General features: G+C 43.7%; 1 protein-coding gene across 50 annotated transcripts in view; it reads right to left on the bottom strand.

Moving 5' to 3' along the window:
* The window catches only part of TCF7L2 (transcription factor 7 like 2), a 602,916-nt gene that overhangs the window by 50,253 nt on the left and 528,981 nt on the right, over nucleotides 1-23,682 (bottom strand). For 43 of the 50 annotated variants that reach the window (XM_069611830.1, XM_069611836.1, XM_069611831.1 and 40 more), the window contains 3 exons: nucleotides 16,354-16,486; nucleotides 2,363-2,465; nucleotides 559-645 (listed from right to left, as the gene is read on the bottom strand). In XM_069611830.1, coding sequence (XP_069467931.1) covers nucleotides 559-645; nucleotides 2,363-2,465; nucleotides 16,354-16,486 — 323 coding nt within the window. The remainder of the gene's footprint in view (nucleotides 1-558; nucleotides 646-2,362; nucleotides 2,466-16,353; nucleotides 16,487-23,682) is intronic. The other 7 variants (XM_069611806.1, XM_069611844.1, XM_069611847.1 and 4 more) reach the window with 1 other exon arrangement.

Genomic DNA, 23,682 nt, shown 5'->3' with positions numbered 1-23,682 from the left:
ACAGTGGCCTATGCAAATAATGGAGGTGGGGCATGCCATTTTTGAAGCATGACTAAAGAGGGTTCAGAAACAAATATCCTCACCACATATTCAAAATAATGTGGCCATTTAAGAAAGCAGTAGACATATAGGGGTAGGGAGTGAAAGGAAAGCAGACCACAGACAACAGATATCAAACGTAGCCAACAAAAGTCCATGTACATTTCTTTCATGATTTTATGTTTAAATGTTCATGCCCAATCCTAAAGGAAATGGATGATGGACAACTTCACTTCCTACACAATCTATTCTTGAGCAATTTCACAGATGGACCCAGAGTTTACTACTAGGTCGGTTTCACACACTGGCAACTGTTCCACAGTCAACTCCCATCTGGAATTCAGGCTTAAGACGGAGCGTTCTGATTATTGTGATCCCTGCTGTTGACTGACTTCACCTCCTCCTGCTCCTTCCCCTTACTGTAGCCCTCGCCATGTAAGTTCTAAAGAGCAACCTACCTAAGAAACCCTTACAATTCGGTGTCGGAAGACATACAAAGTTCCAGCAGCATAGACTCACCTTGACATGGAAGCATTGACTGTTAACGCAGTTGGGTAGGGATGTCGGAAGCCCCCTGTCGTGATTGGGTAAACTGGTTGACCTTGCCTGAGAAGAAGAAAAGAGGAAAAAGTCACGTATGGTAAAATGGACAGGAAGAGCAAAGCGACTGGGTGTAGTTTTTGTAAAGCACTTTCCAGCCTCGATTTATTACCATTTGATCAGGACAAGTATTTTGAGGATTTTATAGTAAAGATCAAAGAGAATGGAACAGAACAATTTGAAGGCCACAAAGTCTGATAGGAATGGCTAATTAAATTTTATAACCTCGGCTTCTGCCAGGGGAGACCCTCCTTACCAAGCTCCAACGAGGTGTTTTGTTGTGATAATTAAAGGCGAAGTCTTGCTGCATTAATGAAGCCATCACACTAATTGGGGGCTACACTTCCAAAGGAAAACAATAATGAATGTAAATTTATACCAAAATAAAGTACAGCAAATCAAAGGGGTTTGGCTGTGCTTTGGGCCTCCTTCGGTATTTAGATCTCAGTGAGAAAACATTAAATTAACAGAGCTTAATTTGTAGCCTTTTGTCAGACTAACAAGTGTTGACACGAGTTACCGGGGGAGAGTCCCGGAGAAGTATTACGGGTAACCCGTCGCCAATCAGTGCTTATTACAGTAATCAAAAAGTACAGCGGCATGCAAAGCAGCATCCCCTTAACGGGCGTGAGACTTTGATGGAGGGCTGTCGGGAATGGCCATCAAACTTGAGCCTGTGGCCTTGTGCAGAATGGTAGAAAGTGTGCCCTGCCACCAAGAGACCAGATTACTGCCGGAAAGATTATGGCAGTGCGGCCAGAACAACAGTCACTTTCAGCCAAAGGTTTGGCAGCATTTCTTCAGAGCAACTGGCCCTTTTTGCACAAAATCTAGATTTAGTAGATGTTAAAACGACTTTGTCTTTCGGGTATTTAAATAACCTGTACAAAGATGTTAGAAAATAGAAACATTCAGAATAGAAGAGAACACTCTTCTGATTATGATTTTGGCATCCCAAATATCGTGGGGCAGTCACAAAGAAGAACGAAAACACTGCTCTTAATGGATGAAACAACACAGAACGCACTGCTGTGCTCCAAAGGCCAGTAGAACCATACATTACAATATAGGGCTGTGGAACAGAACCATTCAACATACTTAGCAGGCCACCAGAACATCTGCTATGTTTCTTCACAGGCTAAAAGAAACTAGAACAGAAGCAGCTCTACCCAATGCGCTCCAAGAGCAAAGAAAGAACCAGAGGAAAACCAGTCATTACAGAGGCCAACCACCATATTGTGCAACAGGGACCACCTCCTATGCTACACAGGGCACCAGAACCACAACAAAACCACTTACTAAACTTTATAAAACAGCACAACAAACGATGGAAATTACTTCCCAGAACAGCCGAATAAGAATTACATATGACTGTGCAAAGCCGAAGAACCAAAGCAATCACCCGCTGAGTTTCATTGGGTAACAGAGTCAGAATCACAAGGTATACTTCATAGGATATCAGAACGAAATATTCCACAAGACCTTCATAAGGCAGCCAATTGCCCACCACACGCCAGGGAGAAATGGACAGCAGAAGGCTGCTCCATGCACCCCTGTGTATCCTGTGGGTGCAGTTGCATGTACAAATTATCACCTTTCCCACTAAAAATGGTGACGGCCAGTGCATGCAGCACCTCAAGAGTAATGTAGCACATTGCCCCCTCCCCGCAACAACAAACAACAAGAGTGATTAGGAATTCTGGAAGAAAGTGGAAATGCTTACTGTGGTACTAACCATCCTAGCGGATGGGGTATCTGTCCTACAGTGCCTGGTGATAAGGGGTAGTATGGCGATATGTCCGGAGGGTGTGGAGGCCTTGGAATTCCTAGAAATAAAAGAGAGAGCAAACATGAAATAGGTATATGTAGTGTTAAAGAACCCCTCCCGCATATACAGTACAGCCATACACTCTAGTAATTACATAGGATTAAGATAAATCGAACGTTTCTGAAGCACAGTGAAAATCATGTTACAATCTAGTACCAGGTATTGATTGATATCCGTTAGTTATTTAATGATAAGGGAGCAACTCGCCAATCAGGACAATGCAAATCGACGTGAAACCTGCACATTTCTTGTGCACAGCTGGACACCCACGCAAATTGTGAGTTGCACCACAACTGCGCAGCTTCCTGACAATCCTAACACCGCCTCAATAAGAGGCGGTGACTTTTCTTTGAACGGTCCCCTTCCGACAACCAGTATTGAAACAATAGATGTGAATGCATTTAATCTACTCAGAATGTTCTTCTTGTTCAACCCTTGTCCTAGGGCATTAGGTCCACGATCTACAATACAATGATGGTGGAACACGTAGCCTCCCACAGTGCCCATTGATTTCATGTGATTTTCACACCTTCTTGTTCAGCCAGAATGTGAGGTTAGGCCAAACTCTGGTGGAAACAGATTACCTTGTACGAGGGACCTCGTTTACATGGTAAAGAGAGCGTACCAGAGTTTGTGCTGAAGTTGCACTTTGGCTCAACAAGACAATGTGAGAACAGCATCACATCAAGGTGCAATCTGGCATTCTGTTAAATGTCCACAGTGATTTGCATTAGTTAATATTGTACTCAAAATACTAGATAACAGGATCACAGGTTTGGATTCTGACAGAGCCTGTTAAGAATTTCTTTCTTAGTTTGATCAAATAAAAACCACTGAATTGGGTCATCACATTATCAGTTATTGCAAAATCTTAAAAATAATGTGATTCGTCATCATCTAGCTACTGTCCTGGACCGAGGCACAAAGATGAAAAAAGAGTCAGAGTGCAGACACTAACAGCTTTGAAATACATGTCCCTTCAAAATGGATCGTTCACATGCTTTTGCCTGTTTTGAATATTACAATTACTCCAAATACATATAAGATGTCAAAACATGACCCATACCGGTTGCTATATACGAACCCTCAAAAAACAATTAACCTTTAAGACTGGATATCACATTTTATGAAACTGCCTTTACTCTGCAAAAACATAATAGGCGATCTCGGTATTTGGTCGTAAAACAATGAAAACACCTCAACCTCATCAGCTATAACTACATTTGAAAGCACAGGTTTCAACCATTCCTTAGAGTCTAGACAAGCCAGTTGTTGGACATCCCACACCACAACGACATCCACCCACTGCAAAACATAGTCATCTCCTGCTCAGATCTCTGTGTCATTAGGCTCACCATGACATCCTCATAGTTCACCAAATTTAATTCAATTATAAACACCGACACCTTCAAATCTTTGAAATAAACATTGTAGATGCCCTCAACTATGTGTTCCTATCCCCTCGGTCCACACATTTCCCAGGACTCGACTACACACAGCAGTGTTCAATAAAGACTTTCACTAGCTGGAACTTCCTCCTAGCAAAATAACACCCATAAGACACCAACCTAACAAATGGCCGAACAAAAACCTTGTAGAAACTGGATCCCTGATAGATTGGCATGCCTTCCTAATCAACAGAGGCAAAAAAGGTCTATTCTAATGCAATCCAAACAGCAGATATATTCACCAGGCAATTATTCAAAATCTTCAACATGCTGACCAAAGTATGTGCGCTAGCCTTGAACTCAATTCCTACACAACCAGCAAGATGCAAGAAAATGAACAAAAAGACAAGCCATATATATGCTCCAACATTTCCACCATTCCTCCTCCTCCTAAGCCATAGGTGTTCTTCATTTCCAGTTTGAGCCCATGAACAAATCCCTCTTGCTCACGACTCACCTCCTGACCGGTTCAAATCACTGAACGCCAATAAGGGTTTGCACCAGGCAGAACCTCAGGTATACACTTGTTACCCACTCACCTCTACAAAACCAACAATCAATCCTCAAATCCAATGCGAATTCCGACTCACGCACACCCACTCACATACAGCGAAGATCTCAGGCCATTCTCCTGAACCAATTTCCAACTGGCTATGAAGACGGCCAAGTGTTTGACAATTTTCATAGCACCAAAACAGGGAATGCTTTCTATTTACCCACTCTGAAGCAGCCACCACACATTACGAGTACACTGTGAAGCACAATCAATCCATGAACGAGGCAAGAAGCACAACACTTTGTTGTTCCCTAACACTTTCTGCAGTCGTTAATGTTTTCCAGTAGCAGTTGTTTCACACATTTAGTTTTCCCTGTTCATCAAGTGGCCCTAACAGTGCCCAAGTGGCGATTCCTTACTGGAACCCTGGAAAGGTTCCTTACACAATTGACCTCCAAATTTGGCTGGCAATCTTCTAACAGCATTTGCCTTTGGGCTTCCCTTCCCTGACTCTGGTCCCCACGTCCTCACATTAGTAATCTCCCGCCCCTTTTTCCCATGGTACTTGGCCACCGAGGCTTCCCTCAGCACTTGTGGCGCCTTGAAACACTTGTGTATAGGCGCATTAGAAATGTCAAATAAATAAATAGACCAAGTGGCACTCTGATGATCAGATCCCAGAGTATCTGCTTTTGGTAAGCCACAGCGGTGAACTTTCTCCTTGCTATGTGAGTGTCCAACCCATAAGAAGGTTCCCTTTTCTGTGTCTTGCAAGCCTCCAAAATGGCTGCAACCATCAACCAAGCAACATAAGATTTAGAAGCTTGATGGATGGGAGAAGAACCACCAAATATAACTAAGAGAGCCCCATACCTGCAAAAATCATACGTTTGAGACAAGTAGAACTTAAGAGCTATCCTCATGTCAAAACAGTGCAGTTTCCTCAGCCTGCGTACATATTGATTGAAAAGGGTAGGATGAGAAACCGCTGATTGATATGAAAGTATAAAACTACTTTGAAGGAAGGATACGTAAGCAACACCACCTTGTCCAAATGGATTACCATGAAAGGCTCAGAGAATGAAAAAGACTGCTCTACCAGAAGTGCTGTCTTTCACACATCTAATCTGATTTCCACAGATGCCATAGGTTTAAATGACTTGTGAGCCAATGCAAAATACACCACATTTCGGTCCTATACAGGATGGGGCCTTCTGACAGGGAGGAAAGCAACTTAAGTCACCCCTCCAGATGTCTTTTGATGATCGTATTTACAGAAGAGAAAATCATGTCATTCCATTTTCTTTATGCACCAATGGTAGCCAGGTAAGTTCTGCATGTGGTTATCTACACCCCACCCCGAGCCAGAAGGGCAATGAACGATAAAGCGTTGTCCAGTTGATACATGCAAGGGATTACATTCTTGTCCAGTGCACTAACTTTGATATTGCGAATGATTAGATGATTTCCCAGACGCTTGGCTTATCTTTCCGTTCTCCTGGGATAGACTTATGTGGTCCATGGTCAATTCTTCAGGAACCAAGCTGCTAAGGCTAATGCTTCAGGGCAAGGGTTGAGCTCCATCCTCTCTTGTTGGGAAAACGTGTCCTGGTCCGAATTAAAGTATACTGGACCCTCCTTGCCCAGGCGAAGGAGGTCAGAGAACTAAATCCTTATGGGCCAATAATGAGCAATGCTGAGAATTCCTGACCTTGTTGATGACCCTCTGGAGCAGAGGAGTGAGAACATCCCATTGCGCCAATGGGTCTTACTGCATCCACCAGCGACCCACGTCTGATGCCCATCCAGACTGCAGATGAGAGTTCTTTGGAGTTGCTCTCTGTGGTGAAAAGATCCACTGAGGCAGAGTGTCAAAAACTAAAGCTCTCCCAATGCCATGCGCTCTGAACGGATTGAGTTCCCATTGGTAGTTTCCCACGTCTAGTCTGTTCAGCCTGTCGGTCATCCTGTTCATGCAAGGAAAATGGTGTGTTCGATGGCCCGATCCCACAGTGGAACAGAAAGACGACAAAGTCCTGGAGAATTTGTACCCCCTGCCTTTTGAAGTGAAACACTGAGTTTGTGCTGTCCATGCGGATCAGCACCACCTTGTCCTGGATCCGAGAAAGGAATGGTCTGAAAACGTCGAAAACTGCATTGAGATCCAGGAATTATATGTGGGGAGAAAGATCCTCACCTGACCATAAACGATTAGATGAATTCTCTTGCAGAGTAGTTCTCCAACCCTCCAGTGATGAATCAGTAGTGATGACAATCAAGTGAGGAGACAGCTCCGGGGGCTGCCCCTCACGCATTGGAACACCCCCCTCAGATGTGACAATATGGAAAGGGTTTCTGACGGCCTGCCCATCTACTGCAACCACTGCAGTGCACAGTGCAGTTGAATTTATCCTATTCGGAGTTTGGAGAAGGGCACATACATAATGCATTAAACCAGAAATACCAACAGCCTCTGATACCATCATGTGGTGGTTCTCAGCCTGCAGAGAAAACGAGTGGCTGCAGCCTGTATGTCCGCCACTCTCTCCTGAGTAGAAACCATCCTGGCTGACATGGTGTCCGATCTGAGTCTACAAAAGTCAAGTGCTGGACCAGGGAGAGCTCTATATTTGGAATGTTGACTGTGAACTTGTGCCTAGAGAAATGGTTCAGATGGTCTAGAAGGATCTAGAGAACATTTTTCTCTAGTTTTGAAAAGCATTTTTGAGCACCCTGGGAGTAAGCATGTCCCAAGCACATTGGGCCAAATTCTGAGGCAGAATACGTATTTCCTAGTTGAGAGCTGATGCTAAGTGTAGGCCATTGACATTGTGTTCCCGATCAACTGTTTCTGTGGCATGGGGGGGTTGCATGTGCATTTATGTTATGCTAATGTGCTTTTATACTGCATCATTATAGTTTCTGACCACCTGGGCTTGTCTGTGGGGTTGCCTACTTTGCCCTCAACACAGGAATTCACACCTTAGTTAGCTGAAGTAAAGGAAATGGGCAAGGGAAGAATAAGAGATTGGGAAAGTGCGGTAAGAATGTTTTGTGACAGCATGGGTGAAAAAGGGAGGAAGTGGATATGACCTAAATTGTAGTTATAATGGGGTTGTGTTTCCACAGGAGAATTGTTAAGTTAGTACACAATTTAATGTTGAATGCATGAGGGGCTCGAGAATTTGCTAGGGCAAATCTGAAAGTTTGGGTACTCAATTGCCCAACAATTAGGTCAATTGTACTGGATGCTTGAAACGATGTAAATGTTATTAGATGTGCAGCATTGTACGAAGGTAATTGTATTAATAAATATAGCGAATGGGTTTCCAAAAGTATTGTCGGTTATATTTTTCACCTTTGACTTACATCATGCCTCTCTCAAAGCAAAGAAGAGTTTTGGCTATAAGGGTCCATGCAGTTGGGGTCTAGGGGCTGGGTCACTGACTTTGAAGCAAGGAGATGTAGCTCATCATTCCAGCTTCCACACTTGAACCTCTTATTTGATCTTGGGCACATTATGTAATGAAGCTGTTCATTTCCCAGATCAGTCAAAAATAGCAGCACTTAGAACCCGGCCTAAATGCAGGTATGTTCGAATAGCATTTGAGAAGTGATGTTTCTAGAAACGCCCCGCATTGACTTAAGAAATGGATCCCAGCGCTGCATAGAACAACGTCCCTAATCTGTAAACCAAAGCAGAAAGCTAAAAACACAGGGTCTGCTCTTGAGATTATCCCCATCCGCTTCACCAGTCTCCTGTCAAGCTCTTAATCTCCAAATTAAATCTCACAATGTGACAGTTTCCTTCAGGCACATAGGTGCCTCTCAATGTCAGAACAGCGACCCCAACAGATTAACGGGGGCTTTGGCTGTACAGTGAGCTGTTTGCACACTCGACTGCCTGTCCGCAGTCTGCGAATCTAGTTTAGCTCAGAGCATTGGCCACTATTTAGAAGCTGCTCCCTGCCTCCACTGTCGGGATGTGAATAAGAGAATCCCCAATTACATGCCAATTACAAGAAGTGCAAATGTGGTGCACTGAGACAAACGCAACAAGCACTGGGAAAGGGCAATTGGCACAGCCGCTAATGCCCCAATAATCCCCATGTTATCAAGTAAATTCAGATTTGGTTGGCTTCACCTATTGAAAAAGGAAAGGGAAATTAAAAGGTGACGCAGTGGAGAAAACACTTCAATTCCACATTCTGGCCACCCTGAACATTGCCTTAAACACCACAATCTACTATACCCAGTTCTGTATGTGGTTTTACATTAGCACTGGCTGGGGTTGCGGGCCGTACCAGCCTGGTAACTGTCTGCCACTCTCAGGAATCAGCCTTACTTCGTTTGTGCCATTACTTCAGCCGGTAGGCCGACCAACCTATATGGCCCACGGCTGCACCAGTTATCGCTATTTTATTAATGAATTCATAGCGTACTAGATGTTTAAAGGTGGTAATAATTCAAGGAACAATCCAATCTGCTAATTTCCAGGTCTGCTGATACACCATATACCTGATCTACTCGCCAGATAGTTTTCCTCATTATATATTCATTGCTTAATAGGTATTGATGGCGGGATTGGCTATGGCCCTCTAAACTGTCAATGTCGATGCCTGCAACTGATTTAGCTCGATTATAAATCTGGAAAACTGTGCTATTTCCAAATCCCTGCCCCAACTCATTATGCAGCACGGGCATGGAGTTTACTTATATTGAACCTAGAGTATTCAGAGCTTTTTTGGATTGTGTCGGGTCATATTTTGGAAAATCCTACTACACTAACAAATTTTGGGATACGTGGAAAACAACCAGCAGCTAGATCAGCCACAAACAAGTAGGCTTGAGACCCATGAGAGCAACGGAATTTGCACTACTATCTATCTGGGATGACCTAAGACCAACGCAGACTGCAACACAAAATCAGCACTAATACTACTCAATCTCTCAGCAGCCCTTCGACACAGTCAACCATGATATTCTCCTTCAAAATTCAAGTGAACACCTCGGAAAACAACATGTGGAGCTCCACAGGGATCATTAATGTCACGGTTACTCTTTAACACCTATATGACACCCCTAATCAACTTAATCAAAAAACATGGCCTCACCTGCTACAACAACGCAGACGACACTCGAATCATCTTGAAAATGGACGCCAGTGAAGAGGAAAACCAAACACTAGCCAACTGTCTGAATGAACTAAACCAAAGGATGAGCACAAATAGCCTTACGCTCAACACGGACTACACCCATCGACCTGGCAAAAAACCAGCACATTCCATGACCCACCGAGCTGGGAAATCCGCCAGAACCATCCAATGGGGTCAAAAACCTTGGAATTCTAATGAACAATGAGCCAACACTAGAACCACAAGTCAACGCGATAATTAAGAAATGCTTCTGCCACCTGCACACGATCAAAAAGATACTTCCCTTCTCCGTCACACACAGAACACTCACCATCATCGCTCTCGTCATGTAAAGAATAGATTATGCCAACATCACCTACCTCGGAATGCCAGAATACCTGTTGAGGAAGCTACAACGAATACAGAATGCAGCTGCAACACTATGCGGTAAACTCACCAGGAGAGAACACATCACACGAGTGCTGAGAATGCTGCATTGGTTGCCAGTCAAACAAATCTTCTTCAAAACACTCTGCATAACACAGAGTGATCCACTGTCAAGGAGCGGAATTCATACAGGAGAAAATCATCCCCTACAAACCAGCAAAAACACAGCAACGACATGTGCCTCGAACTGAAACAAAACTAAAAAAAAAAAACTTAAAAAAAAAAAATGTTGAGGATCAGCATTCTCCTGCATAGCAGTGAAATTCTGGAACTCCCTTCCAAAGGAAATACGAACAACAGAGAAGCTGTTAAAACATGGCTCGTTAACACTCCAGACTGAAGAAATCATTGAGCAACAAAATCCATCTACCTCAAAACAAAAAGAAATCCACCAAAACACCAACCACTAACCCAACAGGAACAAGGCTAAGGGTAAAGGGATAAACTCATTGCAAAAACCCAAACAACCCTACTAATAACTCCCTAACTCTCTAAAACACAGCATACCAGCCACCCATTACATTACTGGACACAAAATCCTGGCACTAGACGAAGAAACTGCACGCTTCCATCTCTCCACAACACCCGACACGCAGGGGAAATTCCTGTATGCAATCACCCACAAACAACAAACAAATGCCTATCTACTAAAAGGTAAGGTGGTGAAGTTGTGAGCACATCCATTGCTATGCTCCGAAGGAACTAGCCACTTCTATATTATTTACACTGTTTTCCACTATGCTTGGAAACTGCCATTGGGCTATGCCTAGCCCCCCCACCCCCAAATATTAGTGGGTATCCAATGTGTTGAGCTTGAATGTGATTGAGGGCGGCCAGTGTGTTGAATTTGGATGTGTTAGAGGGTGGCCAATGTATTGAATTTGGATGTGTTTGGGGGTGGCCAGTGTATTGAATTTGGATATGATGCTGGTGTAGGCAAGGTAGTGAATTTGGATATAATTCTCCTGTGGCTGGTGGCTGAATTTGGGTGTGATTCGAGGTTAGCCAATATATTGAATTTAGAGGTTTTTGAGAGTGGCCAATATATTGAATTTAAAAGAACATTATACTATTGTACACAAACGCACTAACAACTTTCAAACATTCTGCTTACTCACCACTCACCCTAAAACACATAACAATATACAACATACCTCTATTGCAACAAAACATAGGACCAGCACAAATTACAACAAACTACACACAACGCACAAAACAATAAACTAAGCCAACCATATAAACTACACACACACACCCACACACCCACACACCAAGCACAACGTAACCACCTAATATCACAAACCAGCACACAGTGACTGTTGTTTCTGAAGTGGAGCTACCAACAGCACATTGAAGCTCTCGTGCTTTTCCCTCTAAATCCCAACAACATAGGGCCCTTAGCCCTCCTGTTTCAGATCTGCCAGGGGGCCGAGACCACCTAAGTGGCAGCAGGGCGTGGTACAAGACCAAATAGCATAACATAACGCTGGACCATTTCCTGCAAATACCATTTTCTACTGAGCCGTACTATGATCTCTAGAGCCTCACACGCAAAAGACATATGCAACTGGCTTCAGAAAACAAACATGCTATACATTGTTTGTTTATCCTTTTAGAAAAGATCAACATACAGTGGCATTGAAAATAATGCTAACAATTACAATCAAATACTATGGATTACGAAACAAGGATTCATCTAACTAGTAAGTCCTGCAAAACTTTTTTTAATCACAACTAATTATTGACTTGAATGCAGCAGAGTTGAAGATGAACCTGTGACAATTCGAGGTTTCTCAGGTGTTGCCTGACACTTGCACGTACTGAATACTCACAAGGCACAGTAGGTTCGTCCCTCTCCCTCTTCTCCCCTCTGCTCTTAAACATTGTGTTGTAATGTATTTCCCACCCTCGCACCCTCCGTGCCATGTGGGCACTTTGAAACAGTATTTTCTTACTGTATAAGCGCCTAACAAGCAAACAAAAAATACATAAATAAATAAGCCATAATTTACATTGGCCTGAAATGTGACTCAGTGTACCCTAGCACCAGCAGCTTACCAGAGGGGATCCTGATATGCACCATCCACCTTACAAGTATACATTTTCTATCTGTAATACTTGTGTGTTTTATTTAGCACAATAAATTATATTTTGGTAGCATACAACTGGCTCGAACAAATGAGCTGTTTACGGGTGTGGAAAAGCAAGGCGTAAAGCCAACGCACTGTATGAATCTGCCATTGCCCTTTCCTCTGCCCTCACATTCCACCAATGGCATTCGTTTTGGTGCAGTCTGGAGGCACTTGAGCCAAAACAAAAAGTGAGTTCAGTGTTTCAATTTAAGAGCCATATTCTGATGTTGCCAGCAGAGGGCAGTCTTCAGAAATCATTTCTACAGCAACATATAAAACATTTTGTCAAACATTCTAAATTCTGTCTAGAGTCCAATACTGGATTTGCAGTGTGTTAATATGTACTCACGAGTCCCAATAGGGCTTTTTAGGCTGACCATGCACTCTAAAGCGATTATTTACATGTGTAAACCTCTTATCGTCGTAATACATTATTGCCGACAAATTGAAACAAGGAACTGAGAGAGCACTGCCGATTCCGCAGCACTTTTACCCTCGGGCTGGCTTCTGATGGGAGAGTAACAAACTGAGAGAAAACAGAGAGAGAAAGAGCAAGCAAGAGAGAGAGAGCAATCAAGAGAGAGAGAGCAATCAAGAGAGAGAGAGAGAGCAAGCAAGAGAGAGAGGGAGGCAGTAAGAGAGAGAAAGAGCAAGAGAGAGAGAGAGAGAGAACTGGAGAAAGGGCGATGGTTTAGGGACTAACAGAGAGAAAAACCAAGGTTCTGAAAGAGAAAATAACAAAGGTATCAATGAGAGAAATAACGATACAGAGAAAGATAGAGAGGAATTTGTGGAGGGAGAGAGAGTGAAAGGAACAAGGCACTGACAGAGACGGGAATCTGGGCCAACATGCGATGAAAGAGGGAGAAACCAGACTTGAGAAAGTCAGAGAGAGCACTATTTTCTATTAAGCAGGTCCTTGTACCCCATATTTTGAACTGTTGCAAAGCTACTAATATAATCCTAAAATACATAACGTAGAACTCGCTGCGCTGGCACGTGCACATTCCCCAAGTTAACCCCAATGGATGTGCCAAAACACAGTTCAAGCAGGAGAAGCCAGAGAAATTCATTGAGTCATATTGACACCAAGCAGAGACAATTGGTGACAAAGCATCAAAGTCCCTGGGGGGAGGACGAGAGCCGTCTCTTCATCGCCCCTCCCCTGATCTAAGTGGAAAACATGGAGGGCTGGAAATGAAAAAGGCAATGAACGCCTCCACTCACTCCCATTGCATTCCACTTGCTCTGGCAAAGTGTTATCAATTAGAGAACGGAGGGCCATTCCATTCTGATTTTCCATCACCTCCAAGTCTTTTCAATGGGATTGAGCCATTACAAGAGGCTTCTGTGAATCAGGCCCCAAATGTCCCTTTTTAAGACAGTCCTTTAAAGCAAGGATTAGCCCGCTTGTAAACTCTCTCGATTTTTGAGGCTAAGAATCTCATGGTACATGGATATAGAGAGGTTTCCACGGCCAAAGACCATTTGGTCAGATGAGAAAGTTTAGACTAAAACTCAACTCTCAACTCCAATGACAATTTAACCGTTCCCTAGGAGAAGGGATAAAGGGAATGGTCCTGCTGACCCACTCCAGGCAGTGTTAAAGCCAACAGGACTTGCAGATAAGCAATGGAAGGGCTAGGCCCAGAGTATAACTCGAGAACAAGAAAAGAGCGTACTTGGGAGCACTATAATATCAATGACTAGAGACTTCTCTCTGAATGCCCTCTTTCACTATCACCCCCACGTTCCTGTTGCCAGGAAGGCACCATGAATTGATTGAGCCAAATGCCAGTCAGCTGGACATATCTCCGACAGGTATAGTACATGTTGTGCTATAGCATCAAGTTATTTTGACTTGCGCAACCCAAGAAACTTTACCAAGGATAGTGAGTAAAAGAGAACAGTACTACATTATGCTGAATCTCAGGCTCCAAGGGGCAGGGCGAGACAAAATCATTTCCATTTCAAGTTCACCCAAGCCCAAAAGACAATGTGTGGCCTAAACAGGAAGTACGATATTGGACCCGGCTGGTGGAAATCCGCCTTCCTGTCAGCTGAGATTCCTTGCAACTACCACTGAGGCCATCTCGAGATACATACATGGAAAGATCCCATCGTGAACATTACTCAATATGCTCTACTTGTGCCAATGCAGATTTTTAAACAGATTTAGAAAATTCCTAGACAAAATCCTGGACTAAGTTACGGAAATAAAGGGGAATCGCATGGAGGCCATCCCAGATACATCAAAGAGCATGCAAATAACATTATTCAAGCTAAAACAGGACACTTGAATTACAGCCACAGAAGTGGTGAGAAAAAGCAACTTATACATTGACCATAGCAGTGGCATCTCCATATCTGTGCGGCCTAATCTGAACTCAACCAAGTGCTACATGATTGCTCGGGGCTGAAACAGATGTGGTCCAGTGACTGACTAGTCTGCTGTGAATTTGGGAGACCGAGTTCAAAATCTGGCTTCTCCCCCTCACCGTATTGTGTGACCTTGGACAAATCAATCTGCACCTGCCTGTGCCTCACGGAGGGTTGAGTATAGGGGGTGATCCGAAAGAGGACAAGTATAAAGCATTATGTAAAACGGTACATTATATTGGTAACCAAGCATATGCTCGGAAATATTTTACAGCCTTAAAATTCACAACAAATCATTGCCTCTTCTAGCAGGAAAATGGCTGGAATGATGAATACATATGGTGCAGAGACTAAACCTAACTCAAGTACAAAATATGGCCTATGTTAGAAGGACACTTTTGGCGTAAGGTCTTAAGACTACCCACATCTCTATCCACAGCCAAAATTCGACACAAACTATGTCTCCCATCGATGGCCTCCATAGTACTATGGAAAGAAATTGTCTTTCTTTAGGAAATGCATTATGTTGAATGTTCCCCCAACCCCCTGGCTAGTCTGAGTCCAGATCACAAGTCAAATGAAAAATTGCTGAACCATAAATCCAAAGTGATGAAGGAGCTATTGCACAATTCTGGGGTCGACATTGACCTCTTGAGAGGAAATTCTCTTGAAGTAAAGTCAATCTTGGAAAGAGAAGATTGGGTAAAGACGTGTGAAGCGAGACAAATTACACCTCACTCATTTGGATGGTGGATGGAAAAAAAGGGTTTAAATGAACCCCCACCCCTATACCTGTGCAAGTTTCTCTCGTCATTTTACAGGGATCTTCTGCTTCGTTGCTGTTTTAATATTATGCCCACAAGAGAAGTTCAGTTCAAACGTCGGCAGAGTGGGATTGAAAACAATGACTGTCGTTTCTGCAAGAAAAATGACCAAGTGGAATCACTCTTCCATATTGCAATGGAATGCGAGGGGCTCATTGAGGAACGACAACATTTCATGGGAAACTACTTAGAGGGATCCTTAAATTTGGACGAACAATGGGACTGGTTGCTAATGGGACAAAAAAAAGCAAATCCTGGCTATGCTTATATTCATTGAATTATATGATACCTCGCTGGCAGAATTGTCAGGATACAAAGAATAATCTGGACTTAAATAAACTAGAACATGTGGATATGTTGAATTGGGGCGATTCCTAGCGTTTAATAACAGATACCACTGTGTGCTTCCTTCGTGTTCCTTCTGGCCTTTTACTCTTCTAGTGGAAATACGCAAATTATTCTTTGTTTTGTTGGAACTGTGGGATATTGGAATTTTGCTTTTATTTTCTTAAACTGTTAAAGGTTTTCTGTTACTATTACCATGTTTTTAGTTTGAAACCAATAAAACCTTTTAAAAAAACAAATAATTAAAACAAACATAATGATAATATCACGTTACAGAGCGATTAATGGGTGATTCCTCCTTCATATAAGTTCTGTACTAGTTCGAAAAGGATGGACCTTGGACGAATGAAAGGTGATGAAAGGTTCTGAATTGTCTCTTGCAGGCTGAAAGCAGGTCTCTTAAGCACACTTCGCTCACTGAGCAATCCTGCCAGCACACTAAAGCAAGCCAATATAAGGGATAAAACCAAGCAAAGCAAAAGCCCCAAAGAGCTTTACTTCCAGTAAGACTGCAATTCAGCAGGATGTTCACAATGAATATACATATATCACGCCATTCAGGTGTGCTCAGCTGCAGATGCGCAAGTCACTCTGAAAACCAGACTGGATTCCTAGAGTGACAAGCCCACTGCTGATAAGGCATAAGCAGAACCCTGAGCAAGCAGAAGTGCCACCCTTACCTGTCTTTGGGTCCACATCGCCCTGTAAGTGCGGAGGGGGGTTACCCGGAGTGAAGTGCTCGTTGCTGTAGGTGATGAGTGGTGTGAGAGGATGTACATGGTGCGGGTGCTGCACAACCGGCACTTTGTTAGACTGTGAAAAAAAGGAGAAAACAAAACATCGGTCAAATATCTCTGTTTGGAATTGTTGTCACAAATGTACGTTTCAGAAACAGTTAATGAAAGTGCTCCATTGTGCTTTATTCAGTTTGCAATTATTATTATGGAGTATAATATAAATGTAGTTCTCATTTCCGATTGGTGTACTTTTCAGCAAATAAAAATATATCGCTCTTTTAAAGATGAGATTTTTTTCTTGTCGACCAAACATTCCTTGTAGCCTGTAAATGAAGAGAGGCTACTTTATCGCTCAAGCGTTTCACATCACTATGGCAGAGGTCCTCAGCGTGATAGCTGCTGCTGGGTTCTATTTAAATATTCCACGTATTGAAGGCCGCACATAAAAAGGGGTAATTTATTTCAATCGTTTATGTGCGGCCCTCAAAAAGCCGAAGGAGAATGAATTTGGGGGGGTTTCACCTCCAGAGCCCCACTTTCCTCCTTTCGCCCCCGTAGCACCTCTCCCTCATTTCACCACAAGCATACACACTCAACACCCCCACCATATTCTCTCACACACACACACACCCCCCCGTTACATTTACCCTCTTGCCCCTCCCCAGTTTAACCCCGTTTTGATGGGCCCATTTTCAACATGAAGAAGTAGTCGCTAAGTAGACAGTAAGATCTAGACCCAGGGGGTCATTACGAGTGGGGCGTTAAGGGGTTAACGGCACCGGTAAGGATGCCGGTGCCATTAACCCCTTACCGCCGCATTATGAGGTTCCCTCGGTGCCCCCTTCATAACGCAAGGGGATCAGGGAGCTATTAATGGGCCCATTATTAACGGGCCCGTTATTAGCTCCCTCCCCATTCCCATTGAGCCCTATCGGGGCTCTATGGGGGCTCGAATGGGAATGGGGATGGGTATTTTGAATGGGGATTTACCGGGACCTCGAAGGTTGGAATGACCCGGTAAGTCCCCATTCAAAGAACTTGGACCCGGCCACAAGTTTGGAGGCAGCCATGGAGCGCGCTAATAGCACCATGGCTACCTCCAAACTCATAATGCCACCCCCACCCCCCCAAGAGTCTCCAACCAGTAAATTGCGAGCCACTGCTAGCTCGCTGGAGGCTTCCAAGTGTCTCTTTGCATCAGACACCAAAATTAGTACTGTGTGTTTATTTTGGTGTCCGGAGTCCATGGGCCTCTTCCCCCACACCCTCCCTTTCCTCTTCTGCAAAGCAAACAGTCAAAAGATGTGTGCACAGTGAGAGGAGGGTCTGCATCTGGTATTGAAGGGTTCAAGCAGTGCTCCGACAAGGGGATAACTATCAATAAGAAAAGTAAATGGGAAATGTGTATTGTGGCCATTGTCATCAAGAGGTGGAAATTATGGCTGATTAGAAAAGGAAGGGGTGCATAAATCGGGCTGCCGTGTGAAACAGAGCTGTGGCTGTGATTGTTTCTGTCTCACTGTTTCTATAGATTTCTTTCAGCTAGCATTACTTTGCATGCTGATAACTGTAGCCCTTCAATCAGAATGGGGAAAATAAAGCTACAGCTGTAATCGTTTTTTTGCTCAGCTTGTGTGCGTGTGTAAAATAAAAAGCATTACGAGTTGTTGTTTATGGTGAAACTGTGAATTATTGTTTATATTTGAAGATTCTGAGTTTTCTGTTTTAAGGCAGTAGTACCCCAATTGTATTCATGTTTAAGGTGGAATCTGCCATGATATGGAGGATCCCACCTCTATGCGTGTTCCAATACAGGAATTAAAGCACAAACTGCAATTTTACATTTAAGTAAATGTAGAAAACTACTAGCTGCACTGCATTCTGGTGGTTCTCCACTTACATTTATAAAACTAAACAGGAATGTATTATGCATCACGCCAGGACACAAAAACATGAATAGTTCTTTTTCAGCCCATATTTAATGAAACACTAGTACGAATTAAGTAATTAGGTTAGAAAAGTGGTTTGTTTGTGTATATTTTGATATGTATAGCATTAATATAGTTTAAACCTAGTAACTCAGTAACAGAGCACTGTACAAAAGAGGGTGGCGACTACAGTGAGACCATTGAGGAGAGCCATGGGATGGGAGAACAATTCATAGGGTTGATCCCCTTTGGCTGTGAACACAAACCAGGATATCTATAGAGATCTGTAGGGAACCTGTAGGCATATGTCCAATTTCAGTCTTTCAATACAGGGTTGAAATGGTGCAATTTAGGAGCACTGTTTCTGCTGAAAATGTGGCAAAAAATAATACAATGTACAAGTAATTCTCTGACAAATGAAAACATTACAATAGATGACTGGTCAAAACCAATGCACGGAATATGCCAACACTGCCACTGTAAATTACATGTTAATGCCATTTCAAACAATATGTCATCATTGTCTTTTTAAACCATTTTGTGATGGTGGAGCACTCAATATGCCTGAGAAAGCTGTATCTGAAAACCCGGGATCATACACCAGAATAACCTGCAGAATTCCTGGAGGGAGAGGCAGCGAGCATGTGAGCTGTTCTCTGTGATGCTGCCGCCTTTATAAAGGGCAGATGGGTGGTCACCACACATTGTGAATAAGTCACCCCTCACTAAAGCCATACTCCCTTTGCCCAAAATGTTAATATAACAATTTATATATTGTCTAGTTGGGTTGTTATATGATTCGTGCACATTTCAAGTCATCGCTATAAAACTGAATGTTATTTTAACCCGATGATTTAGACCTTTTTAACATATAACTTGATCATATGGTTCCCACGTGTTCATTTTATCAATTCATTTTCACACAAACAAATGTTTCAAAGTAGTTAACAAAGTAGGCTTTGGCTTACTTTTCCTTGGTTCAATTCTGTGACCTGGCGTGTGTACAATTTGCATGGGGAAATGCTAAACTGGTAGTGGATTTTATTTTTTGACAGAACAGAAAGTGGTATATGATGACTTTGAAATCTGTAGAACACATTGATTGAAATACTCCTCACATTGTTTTTGCACATGTAGCCCTAAAAAAACTACCCTTATTGAAATACTGGATGCAGATATAGATGCACCATCCAACTATAGGCAAAAGATTAACCATTTCCATCAAGAGTGGGAACCCGTTTTTTTTTCTTCCAGTGTAAAAAGAAAACTTGCATCTTTAGTTTACGGTGAGTGGGGAAAAAAAGAGCAATGTTTAGAGGCATTTTGCAATAATATAAACTCATTATAAAAATTATTTCCACAAAAGAAGCTGTCTGAGAACCTAAAAAGCAGGTAAACTAAACGCTGCAAAGCAAATGCTGTTACAGAGGCATCCTTTAAAAGTTGCAAATAATTTGTTGAAAAATGAATGTACTTTTACAGATGGTGAAATTGTGAAGGGTGCAGTGATTCCCATTGCTGAGTCTGTTGGAAGAGAATTTAAAAACTGTCCTGAATGTATGTCTATCATGTCAGGTGCAAAAACTATGTCAAGGAAAGTATTTGCAGTATCAGCCAATTTGATTGCCTATCTTTGCGAATCTGCCTTTTTTTTACATGAACTTCCTGAAATCAAAACTTTGATCCCATCTGAGCCTCCGAGTACTATTCCTGTTTCAAGCTACACACCAGATCACTGAGCACTGGTGGAGCACATGAAGTCTCAGCCTACACAGTGAATGTCGGTTTCCTACATTCAGGCATGCTTGACAATTTTTAGGAGCCAGCTAATAATAAAGGTTAATCAAACAAAGATGTTTTTGAAGTTATTAATATCCTGGTAAATGCATATGTAATTCTTTTTTTTCATATAAAGGTCAAATAAACCACTCAAACATTCATGGTACAAATTCTCAAACTCATGGGTATTGCCACAGCAGTGCTCTCGCCAGTAGCTCCCGCCTACTGGCCATTAACTAGAAGTAGCTCTTGCCAACGTAAAGGTTGGAGACCCCTGATCTAGACGCATCGGTCCCTCAAATCACAGCATTTGTAGAAACCCATTAGAGGGGGTTAAAAAGGGAAAAGGAGAGGCACTGTCCCACAGGCTACACAGACCACAGACCATGCGCATTTAGGAAACATGGCTATGGAAATTCTGACTCCGGAGAATGTCATAAATCACAATATAGTTTATTCTCCAATCTCAAGTAGAACTTAAATAACTAATTTCCAAGGATGCACTAGTGGCATCATATTGTTGTGCATCGCGTGGGGCTCCTCGGTACGAGAACGTTGGCATGCTTTAAGTATATTGAAGCTTGAGAATGCAAGACACTGAAATATCCTAATTTTATAAAGAGGAAATTAACCAGTGAAAAACAAACCGTAGTTTCATTTATGAGCAACTGACTCAAGAAAGTTGGCACTTCTTGCAAAAAACTAAATCGACTCAGACCTTTTTTCTAGGGAGAAAAGTCTTGGAAACCGAGGATGACCGCAAATTGAAAGTGACCGTAGGTGATATGATAGGTTTTTTATTTATAGCGTGCTTAATACCCAGAGGTTTCTAAGCGCGGACCGGGGGTCGCACCTGGGTTGCTCCTTGTCGTCTTGCTTCCAAGGCGAGCACGTTGCCCCTGAGCTATCCTCCCGAGATGATGTTTCCTTTCCCACTGAAATGTGCTCTTCAGAAGATTGACCCAGAACAGCTCAGCCGTTTTGCTGGCTACATACAGCCCGTTTGGTGCAAGATGACGACAGACACAATATTAAGGAGTGCAACCCAACAGGTCAACCTGCTCCTCTTGAGAGCCTATCCCAAGCCGGCAGGCGAATGCCGGCCCACCAGCAAAGGCACACCTTCCAAGGCACGAAACCTGTCATGCGCCTGTCCTACCCACAGCTCGCATTCCCCTCGGAGGTGCTGGAGCCCTCCTACACTGCAGGAGTAGTGCCTGATGACTGGAGGAGCCCTGGGGAGCAACACCCAGCATTAAGGTAGGCCGTGGGGCTTACCCAGCTGCCTATCCACATGTGCAGCCTTTCTCCACGGACCCTGGAAAAAAATTGCTATTTTACAGCGTAAAATATCCATAAGTGCGTTTGTAGCGCTTATCTGCTTCGAATTTGTGCCAATTCAGAGCTTTACCCATTTTTACTTACGCCCGCCATTGCCTGCCATGAGGACATGGCACTCTAAAATTGCCGACCCCTGCAGCCCATTCTAACAGAAGTACAACTTTACTATCTCTGCCTGGTAGTACGACGTGATTGGCCAACCTGCTCCTCTTGCGAGCCTATCCCAAGCCGGCAGGCGAATGCCGGCCCACCAGCAAAGGCACACCTTCCAAGGCACGAAGACTGTCATGCGCCTGTCTGGTGCCTTACGTGCCTAGGGCCACAATCCCTACACCTCGCCCACCCGCCAGCCCCTCGCCCACAAGACCGATTACCACTGCAACACCCGCTCACCGCTGCCTTCCTTATTTTCCTATGCAGAGACCCGGTAAGCACATCCGCCAAACCAAGACCGAAAACGCTTTAAGACTGCTCTCTACCTCCTTGTATCTTAGCTTACCAGCCACGCAGCGCTGCACGAACAATATAACCATATCAGCAGTGCCTTGCACCAGCGCGACATTATCCTCCCTCCTGCTAATCTTTTATTCGATGTGTTATAACTGCCCTAGTCGCTGTGCCCCACTATTGTGACCGTTCCTACTACAACAGTCTTATCTGTTGCCAGTCACTAATGCTGTCATGCACTACTACTACTGCCTGCCACACAATTTGCCCACTGCACTAGCCCTACCCCATGATAAATGATGTGTTTTGCCTGATGCCAGTCGCTAGTCGGCTATTACTGTTTTGCATTACTTGGCCCACATACTTGGCCCACTGTGTTTAGCCTGATGCCAGTCGCTAGTCGGCTGTTACTGTTTTGCATTACTTGGCCCACATACTTGGCCCACTGTGTTTCGCCTGATGCCAGCCGCTAGTCGGCTGTTACTGTTTAGCATTACTTGGCCCACATACTTGGCCCACTGTGTTTAGCCTGATGCCAGTCGCTAGTCGGCTGTTACTGTTTTGCATTACTTGGCCCACATACTTGGCCCACTGTGTTTAGCCTGATGCCAGTCGCTAGTCGGCTGTTACTGTTTTGCATTACTTGGCCCACATACTTGGCCCACTGTGTTTCACCTGATGCCAGTCGCTAGTCGGCTTTTACTGTTTTGCATTACTTGGCCCACATACTTGGCCCACTGTGTTTCACCTGATGCCAGTCGCTAGTCGGCTGTTGGCCCACATACTTGGCCTACTGCACTAGCCCTGCCCCATGATAACTGCTGTGCTTTGCCTGATGCCAATCCCTAGTCAGCTATTACTGTTTTGTAGTTCGCTAATCGGCTATTACTGTTTTGTATTAGAGCCTGCCACACATTTGGCCCACTACACCAGCTCTGCCCCATGATAACTGCTGTGTTTTGCCTGACGCAAGCCGATAGTCGGCTATTACTGTTTCACATTACTTGGCCCACATACTTGGCTCACTGCCAGTCGCTAGTCGCCCATTACTGTTTTGTATTAGTGCCTGCCCCATGATAATTGCTGTGTTTTGCCTGATGCCAGTCGCTAGTCAGCTATTACTGTTATACATTAGTGCCCACCACACACTGGCCCACTGCACTAGCCCTGCCCCACGATAATTCACTGTCTCTACAAAATAGAACTTGAGATAACCGCTCATCTATTAATTTGAGATCGCATGCCATCCGTGGCCATTGCAAAACCCATTCGGAAGACGCAATCTCTAGGAATCCATCCTACACCTCAGCCCACCTATAACCGCATAATGTGCCTTAGCAAAAGTCAAACGGCCAATCTATTATACCACCTCTTACCCTTATTATACCTCACCATCTCTATTGCTGCATTAACCACGTACCCAATAGAAAATATACCTTGTCCAACTGCAGAAAGAAACATCAGGCTTCGAGCCAGACTACCCTGTCTCTACGAGCTCATCTACCACAGCAAAATCCCTAATCCTCGTCTGAGACCCACCTCACGACACCCTAAAGTATGCCCCAGCCCAACTACACTCTGTAACAACTCCTCCCAACCTAAACACATCCCTAAAACAACCCAGGATACACCTAAAACAACTACTGTATCCGGAGCCTTGATCAACGCTAGATCTCTAGTGGCCCATGCCACAGAAATAGCAGATACCCTATCCACCAACAACCTCGACCTCTTAGCAATCACTGAAACATGGCTGCACGAAGCAGCAGGCCCAGCA

This window comes from Ambystoma mexicanum, chromosome 8 (assembly GCF_040938575.1).
Source record: "Ambystoma mexicanum isolate Mex_15411 chromosome 8, UKY_AmexF1_1, whole genome shotgun sequence".
NCBI lineage: Eukaryota > Metazoa > Chordata > Amphibia > Caudata > Ambystomatidae > Ambystoma > Ambystoma mexicanum.
This window is presented reverse-complemented; position numbering and strand designations above follow the sequence as displayed.